Genomic DNA, 13,762 nt, shown 5'->3' on the forward strand with positions numbered 1-13,762 from the left:
TGACCCGGGGCGACCGGATATCCGGTTCCCGGGGCGACGAGGCGGAAGTGGCAGAAGACGCCAATCTCCGTGGTCGCTGCGAACGGTAATAACTCTTTAAGTTGGTTCTTCTTTCACCAGCATCGCTGCCATCCCGGATCCCGGAGCGTGGGTGTTTTCGGGACGAGGAGGAGATGCCCGACGACCTCTTACGGAAGTGTGGGTCTGACCGCTACGGCCGGGAGACTGACGGCCCCACCCCGCCTCGGCGCCGGAAGAAAAGGGGCGGAGCCTGGCCGGCAGGGCCGGCCGCCCTGCGGGCCTGCAGCCTGCCACCAGCCTCCCATTCACCACCCATTCACGACGCAGTCCCCCGGTCAAAGTATACCCTAACCTTTACCCATCAACTCAGCCGTGAGGACAAGAAGTGAGGGGGGAAAATTGAATGCTTTCCATACTCTATGAAACTCACATTAATCAGAGAACTCACAGCAGTAAATGTTAAGATTACAGCTGGGATTAATGCTCATAAAGACCAGTGTATTCGGAGAGAACCGATACTAGAAGGGATCTGACCCATCTTAAGTGTCAGGGAAAAGTTTCCCCGGGGACAGCAGACACTTGAGCTGAAAGATGAGCCTCAGATGGTATGCCTCAAGGAGTTAGTGCACCCAGTCCTGTCACAAAGAGAATCTACTACCTGGAGATGGAAGAGAAATGCACTACAAAATTGAAATCTTAGACCTCAAGGTGCATAGCCAAATATGTCCTTAGGAAATTCTATGGGCTAAACTACAAGTGTTGGTAGAAAATGCTTGTCTTTGGCTTTAGCTTTGAGGTTACTAACAGTTTCCTATTTTAATTTTCTTTCAGCTCTGTTATGAGTTGCTAAAACCATGGTGAAATGTTGTTCGGCCATTGGGTGTGCTTCCCGCTGTTTGCCAAATTCCAAGTTAAAAGGACTGACATTTCATGTGTAAGACTTTGCTGTAATTAAGCCAAGAACTTTTAACTCTCATAAAAAGTGAACAGTTCTGCTAAACTCTTCAGCTTTGAACTTAAGTTCTCAAGTACTTTTTGTTGTTGTTGGTCATGGAGCTCAAACTCGAGGTTTAGGCACTGTCCCTGAGCTAGTGCCCTATTTTAGTGCCCTATCACTTTGAGCCACAGCACCACTTATGGTTTTTCTGGTAGTTAATTGGAAATAAGAGTCTCACACACTTTCCTGCCTGTCCTGGCTTTGAACTGGGATCCTCAGATCTCAGCCTCTTGAGTACCTATGATTACAGGTATGAGCAACTAGCTCCCAGCCTCAAGTACTTTATAAATTTGTTTAATTTGTTAAATTTCTGTTTTATTTTATTTTGTTAATTTATTTTTTAATTTTTTTATTATCTTTAAGTAGTTGTACAAAGAAGTTCCATTCAACAAATTCTTTGTTAAATTTCAAGTGACAATGATACTTTTTTTTTTTTTGGGTGGTCTTGGGGCTTGAACTCTGGGCTTGGGCACTTTCCCTCAGCTCTTCAGCTCAAGGCAAGCGCTCTACCAGTGGGAGCCACAGCTCTACTTCCGGTTTTCTAGTGGTTTATTGAAGATAAGAGTCTCATGGCCTTTCATGCCCGGGCTGGCTTTGAACCATGATCCTCAGATCTCAGACTCCTGAGTAGCTAGGATTACAGGCATGAGTCACCGGGGCCCAGTTACAATGATACTTTTATGTGTGTAGTTTTTAAGATTCCAGACAAGTAATCAAAGACTAGTAGCAACAAAAGGCAAACTCCGGGCTGGGTAGGGTAGTTTATACCTATAATCCCAACTGTTAAGTTGACAAAGCTGAGGAAGATGGTGGTTAATGAGTCTCCAAGATGTTGGCATGTGCCTTGTCATTACCAACCAGATGGGAGGTCTAAGTTGGAGGACCTCAGTCAGGCCTGGTAGGACAAAATAAGCTAGACCCTACTTGAAAAGTAATTGACTGGAGATGTCACTCAAGTGGTAGAGCACATGCCTAGCAAACCTGATGGCTTGAGTTCAAACTCAAGTACCCCCTCTAAAAAAAATCTTTTTTTTTGCTATCATTATTACTTTGTATTTTTACATTGTATCTTCTTTCTTGAGAAAACAGTGTTGTTTACACACACACACATATTGCAATCTGAAGGATCCTTGCTCATATATTTACTTGTCTTTTCTATTTAGAAATGTATCAAGCACATGTTGTAAAATATGAGTTATTTAGCTAAAAACACAGATAAGCCAAGATGTTCCTAATTTAGTATTTTAGCCAGTCCCCTGATAGCCTTAGGAGAGAATAGGATTTATAATTGTTCATTTTTGCTACATATTTTGTACCAAGCACTCTACTATATGATAAAGATCTGCAAGCCACATTGTTAAATATGTGAAATAAAAAATGAGTGTGTATATAATCTACCACATTCCAAAAAAGATTTACACCTGCTTAGAAAATTGAGAAAGGTAATTATTGACCTCCAGATCTTCAAAATAGTTGTGTCCAGAGCTCAGGACTCTGCAGCTCTTGAAGGCATTCATTCACTAGGCATGTCTAACATGCTGTGTATTAACTGCAGCCATCACCTCAGATAAGAAAAAAATCAAATGATAACTTTTGCCATCTGTAGATGAAGGAAACCATTCAATTGTGGATTTTTTTGGGGGGGGAAGGGGGGGGGGAATGGTCCTGGGCCTTAAACTCAGGACCTGAGCAACTGAGCCTCTTTGTGATCAAGGCTAGTGCTCTACCATTTGAGATTCAGTGCCACTTCTGGCTTTTTGTGAGTAGTTTATGGAGATTTGAGTCTCACAGACTTTTCCTGTGCAGGCTGAATTAAAACCACAATCCTCAGATCTCAACCTCCTGAATACTTAGAATTATACGCATGACCTACCAATGCCCAGCTGTGGATTATATTCCTTTTTTTTTTTTTTTTGCCAGTTCAGGGGCTTGATCTCAGGACCTAGGCACTGTCCTGAGCTTTTTTCCCCCAGGGCTAGCACTCTACTGCTTGAGCCACAGCGCCACTTTCGGCTTTCTCTGTTTATGTGGTACTAAGGAATCAAACCCAGGGCTTCATGCATGCTAGGCAAGCACTCTATACCACTAAGCCACATTCCCAGCCCCTGGATTGTATTCTTAAGGTGTGAAATGTCTCTTGGTGATTTCCTTCCATAATATGAAAAGAATTTAAATGTCTAAAGAGTACTTAGCAAAAACACAAAAAGAAATCTGACTTTTAAAACCAAGTTACACAAGAAGGATTTATATTTTTTTTGAATATCACAGTTCCCAAAAGAATCGTTTTAGACCAGTCGTACAAAAAATATTTAATTTACATATATATGAATAGTATCTGGTTTTTAAATATTTAATTTTTTTCTAGATTCCCCACAGATGAAAACATCAAAAGAAAGTGGGTATTAGCAATGAAAAGACTTGATGTGAATGCTGCAGGCATTTGGGAGCCTAAAAAAGGAGACGTTTTGTGTTCGAGACACTTTAAGAAGACAGATTTTGACAGAAGTGCTCCAAATATTAAATTAAAACCTGGAGTCATCCCTTCTATCTTTGATTCCCCATATCACTTACAGGTTTGTTTATCAGATACTACTTACTGTCAATATTTACTTTCTGTGGTACATTGAAGAATCTCCAGCAAGGTACCCTTGGCTATATTTTATTGTTTGTTGACTAGTTTGAAGTGTATTCTTTTAAGCTTTTATATATACAAGTTTTAGTTCTGATGTACAAATATTTTACCAGTAACTGCTCAGAAACATTGGTGCATTACTAAGGTTTTATAAAGTGGATTGACTTTAGGAATTGACATAACAAGATTTGTGTCTAAAAACTGGAGGTGCCAGGAGCCAGTGGCTCATGCCTGTAATCCTAGCTACTCAGAAGGCTGAAATCTGAGGATCACAGTTCAAAGCCAGCCCAGGTAGGAAAGGCCATGAGACTCTTATCTCTAATAAACCACTAGAAAACCAGAAGTGGCACTGTGGCTCAAGTGGTAGAGTGCTAGCCTTGAGCTCAAGAGCTGAGGGACAGCACCCAGGCCCAGAGTTCAAGTGCCATGACCGACAAAAAAAAAAAAAGAAAGAAACTGGAAGTTAACATAAGATTGAACAGAAGTTCTAGAATGCCAGACTTCTTGAGAATTCAAGAGCTAAGGTTCTGATAGGACGAAAATATACTTCTAAGAACAGTCACATGCATACAAGTTTGAAACGTAGTAGGACCAAAAGACAGAAAACTGAAAGAGAAAATATGAGTAAGAAGGAAGAAAAGGGAAGCCGGTGGGTCATGCCTATAATCCTAGCTACTCCAGAGGCTGAGATCTGAGGATTGCAGTTCAAAGCCAGCCTAGGCAGGAAAGTTCATGACTGTTCTCATCTCTAAGTGATAGAGTACCAGCCTTGAATGAAAAAGTTAAGGGCTAGCACTCCAGGCCCTGAATTCAAGCCCTAGTACCATCACAAAAGAGGCCAAAGAAAATAAAATAGAAAGGTTGAATAAGTAAACCCTAGTTGAATTCTTTTTTCTCTCAGTAATAGTGCCATAGATTGGCTGCTTTACCTCAATCTCTCTTTAACTTCATATATCTAAGAATATATTTGCATCCAGCCACTGTAGACGGATTGATGGATTCCAATGTGGAAAACCTAAGGGGAGCCAACATTAAGATCATGTCCTCCTGACAGTTATAAGCACGAGAAGTGGTCTAGAAGTGTACCTACTACAGCTGTCTTTGTCACTCATGCAGTATCTAAGTGATTAAGTCAAGACCACTTCACTTTCTTCCCTATCAGTAAATGTGCAGTTTCTCTGAAATTAGCTTTAAAGGATTCTTTTTCTACCAGTGAAGTGTTTAGCTGTAATGTAAGGAAGATCTTAATAAGTGTGGGCATAACTAAGCAGAACTATTTCCTTACAACAAATTTTTCATTATAAGAACTTGGACAGCCGGGCACCAGTGGTTCACTCCTATAATCCTAGCTACTCAGGAGGCTGAGATCTGAGGATCACAGTTAAAAGCCAGCCCAGGTAGGAAAGGCTATGAGACTCTTGTCTCCAATAACCCACTAGAAAACCAGAAGTGGTGCTGTGGCTCAAGCGGTAGATCACTCACCTTGAGCTGAAGAGCTGAGGGACAGTGCCCAAGCCCCAGAGTTCAAGCCCCATGAATGACCAAAAAAAAAAAAGAACTTGGATAATAGAATTAAAAATAAAATGGGGCTGAGAAGTTGGCTCAGTGGTAGAGCGCTTGCCTTGCATGCCTGAGGCCCTGGGTTCGATTCTTCAGCACCACATAAGCAAAAAGAAAAAAACTGGAAGTGGCGCTGTGGCTCAAGTGGTAGAGCGCTAGCCTTGAGCTGAAGAGCTGAGGTACAGCGCCCAGACCCAGAGTTCAGGCCCCACGATCGGACCCAAAAAAATAAATAAAAATAAAAATAATAGGCCAATACAGAGCTAATACTGTGTGCACTTCCATATACAGCTTTCTAATGATTTGTATGTTTTATATAAATTGATCAATATTTATGTAGACAATTTTATAACATTAAAATTATACTGTATAATCTTTGCCTTAGTTGCTTTTTCAGGTTTTACTTTTTTTTGTTTGCTTTTTTGTTTTTGTCAGTCATGGGGCTTGAATTCTGGGCCTGGGTGCTGTCCCTGAGCTCTTCAGCTCAAGCCTAGCATTCTACTGCTAGCCGTGAGTGCAGCTAGATTTTACATTTTTACATTGATGGTAGTAACTTGCTATGTTTTGGGCATTATAAGCATTGTACACACATAATAGCTCATTATTGAAACAACTATATGAGGTAAATACTCTTCTCATTTTTATTACTTAAGCAGGGTGGGAAGCACCCAGCCCTATGGCCATATAAGCCCTACAAAACCATTCAGTATGTGATAAGACAGACACATATGCTTCCTGATGGCTGCCCATGATCCTCTGTCTGTATTGAAAATTTTGTACGGCCCTCAGACGATGTTATAAATACCCAAATAGCCCTTGCCACAGAAAACAGTTTCTACTCCTGATTTAAGAGGTCTGAGGTCTAGCATACACAGCTATTAATGTCAGAGGCCAGATTCAAATGAGGCCTTTTGACTCCTTAGTCTACAATTAACTACTCCTGTCCATGACATTGAATATTTTTCACAACAATGGCCTACAAATTTTAGGCTATATAAGAATTTATATTAAACCAGGCTCCGGTGACTCACGCCTAGAATCCTACCTACTCAGGAGGCTGAGTGCTGAGGATCACAGTTCAAAGCCAGCCTGGGCAGGAAAATCATGAGACTCTATCTCCAATAAACTACCAGAAAACCAGAAGTGGCACTGTTGCTCAAGTGGTAGAGCATTCAATTTGTGCTGAAGAGCTGAGGCCCAGGCCCCAGAGTTCAAGCCCCACAAACAACAACAAAGAATTTATTTCAGTGTTTATTTAAAAGATAGACTCATGTGCCCCACTCCTTGAGAACTTGCTTGAAGAATGAAGTTGAATTTGATTCCGTTTTGGTCAGAGGCCCGTGCATCTGTACTTCTTATCAAGCAACACATTATCATATTATGTTGCAGCTCTATGAGCCAGACATTTGAGAGAAACCAACCATGGTTTATTATATATACAAGATATAACTTTTTTTTTTTTTTTTTTTGGTCGTGGGACCTGAACTCCAGGCCTAGGTGCTGCCCCTCAGCTCTTCAGCTTAAGGCTAGCACACTACCACTTGAGCCACAGTGCCACTTCCGGCTTTTTCTGCTTATATGGTACTGAGGAACCGAACCCAGGGCTTCAGGCATGCTAAGCAAGCACTCGACCACTAACTGTAACTGCATTTTCAATTGCAGATCAGACTATCCTTTCTCATTATCACTCTTCAATTTGTGTTTCAAAAATGAATTGTAAGCCAGGCGCTAGTGGCTCATGCCTACAAGCCTAGCTACTCAGGAGGCTGAGATCTGAGGATGGTGGTTCAAAGCCAGCCCAGTCAGTAAAGTCCTAGTGAGTCTCTTATCTTCAATAAACTATTCAAAAAAGCCAGAAGTGGCACTGTAGCTCAAGTGGTAGAGCGTCCAGACCCTGAGTTCAAGCTGCAGGACAGGCAAAAAAAAAGTGAACTTTAGGGTTGTTTGGGGAAGATCTCTTAAAGTAATCGAAGTGGCATTTACTAATATCTAAAAGCAATTTCCATGAAAAGAAATGTGCACACAAACATAATAAGGACTAAAAATTTAAGAAAGGATAAAGTATCTCTATGATTTTTACTAAATATTCTTAACAGGAAAAAAGAGAAAAGCTTCACTATAGAAAGAACTTCACCATCAAAACCCTACCAGTCACAAATCACAATCGCCAGGTTGGTGCTCCATCATATACTGAAGAATTCCAATCCCAATTCATTTTTGTAAGTAAAATGACTTATTGAGTTGTTAATACTTTAAGATGAATAATTCTACTCCTTTAGGGTCAAATTTGTAGAAATCTTACAGGAAAAATTACAGATTCAAGTGCTTGAGTTTTTTTTTTTTAATTTGTAATATCTGGAAAAAATACTGCTTTCAAAGTCATTATAATTTATATGAATGCAAAAGCAGTATATAAGTAATTCATCCTTTCAGTTACATATTAGTTTGGAGAATGCTTTCTCAAGGATATGTCTACCATGATAATAGTTAATTCTTCCTAGTAAGAATTATGTTTCTGCTAGGTACCAGTGGCTCACACCTGTAATCCTAGAAACAACTCAGTAATCTGAGATTTGAGGACCACAGTTCAAAATCAGCAGGACAGGAAAGTCCATGAGACTCTTATCTCCAACAAAACACTCAGAAAAGCAGAAGTGGCACTGTGACTCAAGTGGTAGAGTGCTAGCCTTGAGCTGAAGAGAACTCAGGGACAATGCTCAGCCCAGAGTTCAAGCCCCGTGACTAACAAAAAAAAATTGTTTCTGTGTAAGAATATCTAATAAAATATACCTATGTCTTTAGAATATCTTGAATAACTCATATACAACATAGAATATCCAAGCTTATATCTGTTTGTCTATTGCTTATTCATATTAAAACCAGAACTAGAATATAAATCTGTTTTCTTATAGGTTGAGGTTTGTTTTGTGTTGTTTTAACTCTGTTGGCTATTCTAGATTCTTACCATTTTCTACCAAAACAAGCTGGCATTTTAACTCATTTTGTGTTAAGTATTTAGATCTTTAACCTATGTCAGCATTGTTTTACAGTTTTCAGCACACAGGTATTTTACTTTGTCAGATATATCACTTAGTATTTTGTGTTTGGTATCACAAATGGTATTTTGTTTGCTTCTAGAATGTGGAGATGTGATTGATTTTTGTGTATTGATCTTGTGTCTGTCAATTTACAAAATCAAATATTAATTATAGCAGTTTTTATGGAGAGAATCAGATTTTACTCATAGACTATCATGTTCTCTGTGATTAATGACATTATTTTTTCTTTCTAATCCTTTTCATTCCTCTTTCTTGCTTTATAGTACTGCCTTGAACCTCTGTGGCTATGCTGAATATAAGTATTATTGAGGGCAGATCTCCGTGTCTTGTTCCTGATTTTAGGAGGAAGGAAATCTCTTCATGTTAAATATAATTTTAGCCATGAGTTTTTCATAAATTCCTTTTATAAAGTTAAAAGTACCTTTCTGTTCCTAATCTGCTGAGAATTTTTATCAGAAATGGACAAATGCTTCTCCTATATTTAGTGATGATATAAATAATCTGAGCTGTATCAATTGTTTTTTTTCCAATGTTAAGCCAACATTTTATGCATAGAATGAACCTTACTTCTTGATTTTTTTTATCCCTTTTATGCCTTGTTGGATTCAATTTCCTAAATTTGTGTTTAATATTTATATGTTCAAGAGGTATTTAGCCTGTATTTAATATATTTGATTTCAATAACAAAATAATACCTCAAAATTGAATTGGAAAATGTTGTCAACTACTTGGTTTTCCGGAAAAGTTTGTGTAATGTTACCATTTATTTTACAAACATTTGAAATATTCCTCCAGTGATGATATTTGAACCTTTAGTTTTCTCTATAGGAAAATAATTTTAGTAGCTTGTGTCTTTCCAAGGAATTTCTTGCAAATTCCAAAAAAAATTGACCATTTCATCTTAGTTGTCAAATTTTCTAGATTAAGATAGTTTCTGTGTTTATCGGGGTTTTTCTTTTTTTCTTTTTTTTGCCAGTCCTAGGGCTTCAACTCTGGGTGCTGTCTCTGTGGCTCTTTGTTCTTTTGGCTAGCACTCTACCACTTGAGCCACAGTATCACTTAGGGCTTTTTCTGAGTAGTTTATTGGAGATAAGAGTTTCATGGACTTTCCTGCCCGGGCTAGCTTCAAACCAAGATCCTCTGAGTAGCTAGGATTACAGATGTGAGCCACCAGCACCTGGCTTGTATTTATTTTTTTAATACCTTCAATGAATGCTGTCATGTCTCTCACTGTTCATAATTTCTGGTAATGTGTTTCTGTTCTCTTAATATTACTAATCAATCTTCCTATTATTGATCTTTTTTTTTTTTTTTTTTTTTTTTGCCAGTCATGGTGCCTGAACTCTGGGCCTGGGCACTGTCCTTCAGCTCAAGGCTAGTGCTCTACCACTTGAGCCACAGCACCACTTCCAGCTTTTTCTGCTTATGTGGTGCTGAGGAATCGAACCCAGGGCCTCATGCGTGCAAGGCAAGCACTCTACCACTGAGCCACCTTCCCAGCCCCTATTATTGATCTTTTCAACGCACTTGACTTCATTGATTTTCTTTTTACTTCATTGCTTTCCACTCATCTCTGATGTTCTCCTTTTCTACTGGGGAATTCCCTAGATAACTATTATTAATGTCTAATTTAATCCTATTGTGGTATAGATTCTGAATGTGTAATATATCTTAAATCCTTTTAAATTTAAGGAGATTTTTATAGACCAGAATTTAGTCTGTCCTGATAAGCATTCTATGTGCAATAGAAGTGAATTCTGCTGATGTATGTAGAATATACTATAAATGTCAACTAAATTTGTCTAATTTTTCTTTCAGTTGTCAGTAATGGTGTTTATTACACTTGGAGTATAATATTTATGATTGTTAGGACTTGATAAATTTAGCCACTTTATTACTAAGAAATAGTATTTGTTCTACCTGTTTATATGTATGTCCATGCATATATATGCACCTTAGAATACTATATTTCTCTTCTTCCAACCTTTTATAAACAGATTTAGTTAAGAGGAATAAAATCTTATATATTGTCTAGGTAGTTGCTGTTGCCAGGACTTTTTAATCCATTGTGTAAGTCCATATTTCCATATGGTATCCTTTTCCCCAAAGGATTTACTTTAATAATTTTTATGCTGCAGCTATGCTAGTGATGAATTCTTTCTGTATTTCTATCTCTAAAAAATTAATGACAGTATTTTGTCTTTATTTTTATAAGTAGTTTGCATTGAGTACTAGTTTCTAGGATGGTAATTTTGAAGTTTATATTGCTAGTTTAAAAATATTACTTCACTGTATTTTCACCTACATTGTTCCTTACAAATATACAACAAGGCTAACCTTTTCTTTTCTTATAAGAATTTTTTGTAAGCTCAGAGTGGTGGTACATGCCTATAATGCTAACACTTGGGAGGCTGAGGTAAAAAAAAAAAAAGATCAAGAGTTTAAGGCCTAAGCTACATAGCAAAACCATATAAATGCTACATATAATGAAAATTAATTTTCCTTATACTAGTTTTAATTGAGATCTGTCTTGGTTTAGTTTTCTTCATGTTTCTGTGCTTGAGATTTCTGAGGGTTTTGGTTTTTTTAACCTATAGGCTCAAATTTATCATCAAACTTAGAAAGATTTTGGTCAGATTTTTCCAACCATTTCTATTCCAACTTTTCTTTTTTCTCCTTAAAGGACTCTAATTAAATATATATCTAGCTGTGCAGTGTTTTGCTACAGCTTTCTCTACTTTTTTTAATCTTTATTTTTACTACTCCATTTTCTATGTTGTAGACAGTTCCTGTTGCAGTATCTTCACATTGACTCATCTCTTCTTAAATAGAGAATCTGCTCTTCTCCAATGAATTTTCACCCCACATATTATAGTTTTTTACCTATGAATGTTCTTTTTAAGTCTGCTGTATCTTTCTATACTTGACATTTTTACTATATATAACACCATTTTTTGTTTCATTTTCTTTTGTTTGGGGATGTTCTTTTTTTGCCAGTCCTGGGGCTTAAACTTAGGGCCTGGGCACTGTCCATGAGTTGCTTTTGCTCAAGGCTAGCACTCTACCACTTGAGCCACAGCGCCACTTCGTGGTACTGAGGAATCGAACCCATAGCTTCATGCATGCTAGGCAAGCACTCTACGACTAAGCTACATTCCAGGCTGTAACACAGTTTTTTAGTAGCATTCTTAATTCCCTTTTCTGCTAGTGCTAACATTTGCATCATTTGTTTTTTTTTATTTGAGTTGTCTCTTGTTATGGCTAATATTTTTCTAGGGCTGTTGACCAAAGAAACAAGACTCTTGAATGTACTCTTCTTTCTTTATGTGTGTGCTGGTCCTGGGGCTTGAACTCAGGTCCTGGGCACTTTGTGCTTTTGTGCTCAGGGCTAGTGCTCTGCCATTTAAGCCACAGCTCCATTTCCAGCTTTTTTGGTGATAAGCATCACACAGACTTTCCTTCCCTAGACTGGCTTTGAATGGGCTTTGAATCAGGTCTCAGCCTCAGCTCTCAGCTCTCAACCTCTTGAGTGGCTGGGATTACAGGTGTGAGCCACTGGCACCCTACTGTTCTGTGAATCTTTAAGCTTCTGGATCTGGCTGGTGGAAGTAGTGACTATGGCCTGTGAGTGCAGAGCACTCCGTCTTTTCTGTGTATTCTTTCCTTAGCCTTGAGAAGTTTTCTCACTTGTATGTGCTCATCTTAACCTAGTACAGTGCTCAAGGAAGAGCCTCTAGTGCTGCTTCTGTGCTGCTGTCTCCTCTCTAGAACTTGGTCCTGTAGCCAAGTTCTGTCACCACATTCTTCTCCTTGTGGCCATATTCTCCCTGTCTCATCAACTCAGTTTGCCTTCCACTTAGGTAAGCCTTCAAGTTGTTAGTCGATCTCTGTTACTTCGTTTTGGCTAAGTAAAAGTCCTCTTCACTTTGTGCCTATATCAGACAAATCACTGTTATTTTCTCTCATTTTAGTGCAAAAAACATACACCCCTAACAAACTTAAAGCATACTCATAATAAATGTTGAGTTAAATTATCTCTTTCAAATTCTACAGAGTCCTCTATAAACCCCTCTCAGCCTGCAGACCTGCTCCAGTGCTCCTTTCCTGTTCTTCCTTAAAAAGTGAAATATTCAGTAAAATAGCTCAGTTAAAACTTTAAAAATTTAAATTTGTTTGAAAGATTGACATGAAACTCAGCAGTGCCACACTTAAGGAATGAAAGCTGCCTAGTTGTTGCAAGTGTTACCTTCAGTGCTCAAGCAGATATAAACCTCCAAGTGGATTAGAAGCCCCTCCCATCCTCACTGAACAGCACTCCTCCTGTGTGCCCAGTCTCCAACACAAGAGAGTTTCTTCCTATAATCTTGAAACGGCTAAATTCTCCCAACTTAAAGACCTTCTATGTGCATCATAAGTGAACAAACACCCAAAGCTTAGTGATAAGCTTTTATCTAACTACTTGTCAATTTGTTTTAAATACTTGGTCTTTTTGTTTTTAGGAACATAGCTACAGTGTAATGGACAGTCCAAAGAAACTTAAGCATAAATTAGATCATGTGATCTGTGAGCTGGAAAATACCAAGGAAAGTCTACGGAATGTTTTAGACAGAGAAAAACATTTCCAAAATTCATTGAGAAAAACAATCAGGGAATTAAAGGAAGAATGTCTGATCAGCCAAGAAACAGCAAATAGACTGGACGCTTTCTGTTGGGAATGTCCAGAGAGCATGAAATAAGACGGTACTCTGAAAGAATTTCATGTCTGGTCTACCAACAGTTGGTATTCACCCAGCTTCTTAGAAAATGGCTGTCACATACTGTCATCACTAACACCATTGAAAGCTCTTCTTTGGATCCTCTGGAGCATTATGAATTATAGTTACCCAAAGACTCCTTTGAAGATGTCTAAAAATACATGGTAGTTACCAGTTTTTTCTGTATGTGACTCACAACCATTGTATTTTATAGATTTAAACTAGTGCCAGGTCACTTATGATGCTAAAACCACAGGAAGGTTCCACAAAAATAAGGACATAACATCAAATTCACCATATTAAGCTCTAGTAGTAGAAGCTAGACAGTTCTTCAGCAGCATCGGATTTTTGGCTTCAAACAAATACCTTATGCTTTTTGGTAAGTTTAATTTTAAATGTATTTTACTATAAAGTAGCATTCATTTATAACACAAATCCATTTTGAAGCCATCCCAAGTTTCTTCGGATGTTATTAATTCTAAAGGATCTGTTTCCATGGCACTGGTCCTGAGAAAAACTCATGTAAAGATATTTTTGCCTTTTGCTGGGCACTCGTGGTTCATGCCTATAATCCTAATTACTCAGGAAGCTTAATTCTTAGGACTGCAGTTCTAACGCAGCCTGGGCAAAAAAGTCTGTGAGATCCTTATCTCCCAATTAGCCAACAAAAAACTGGAAGCAGAGCTGTGGTTCAAATAGTAGAGCACTAGTCTTGAACAAAAAAACCTAAGGGATGGCA

The 13,762-nt window shown here is 38.4% G+C and overlaps 1 protein-coding gene across 3 annotated transcripts in view; it reads left to right on the forward strand.

Annotated features, from left to right (window-relative positions):
- The first annotated feature begins 5 nt into the window (after positions 1–5).
- Thap6 (THAP domain containing 6) overlaps positions 6–13,762 on the forward strand; it is a 32,490-nt gene continuing 18,733 nt past the window's right edge. For 2 of the 3 annotated variants that reach the window (XM_042678154.1, XM_042678153.1), the window contains exons 1-5: positions 6–85; positions 853–955; positions 3,384–3,591; positions 7,307–7,429; positions 12,769–13,402. In XM_042678154.1, the coding sequence (XP_042534088.1) occupies positions 876–955; positions 3,384–3,591; positions 7,307–7,429; positions 12,769–13,005 (648 nt within the window). In that variant the 5' untranslated portion in view covers positions 6–85; positions 853–875 and the 3' untranslated portion in view covers positions 13,006–13,402. The remainder of the gene's footprint in view (positions 86–852; positions 956–3,383; positions 3,592–7,306; positions 7,430–12,768; positions 13,403–13,762) is intronic. The other variant, XM_042678155.1, reaches the window with a different exon arrangement.

The sequence above is a fragment of the Dipodomys spectabilis genome, unplaced genomic scaffold (genome assembly GCF_019054845.1).
Source record: "Dipodomys spectabilis isolate Male_0828 unplaced genomic scaffold, ASM1905484v1 ptg000043l, whole genome shotgun sequence".
In the NCBI taxonomy this organism is placed as follows: domain Eukaryota; kingdom Metazoa; phylum Chordata; class Mammalia; order Rodentia; family Heteromyidae; genus Dipodomys; species Dipodomys spectabilis.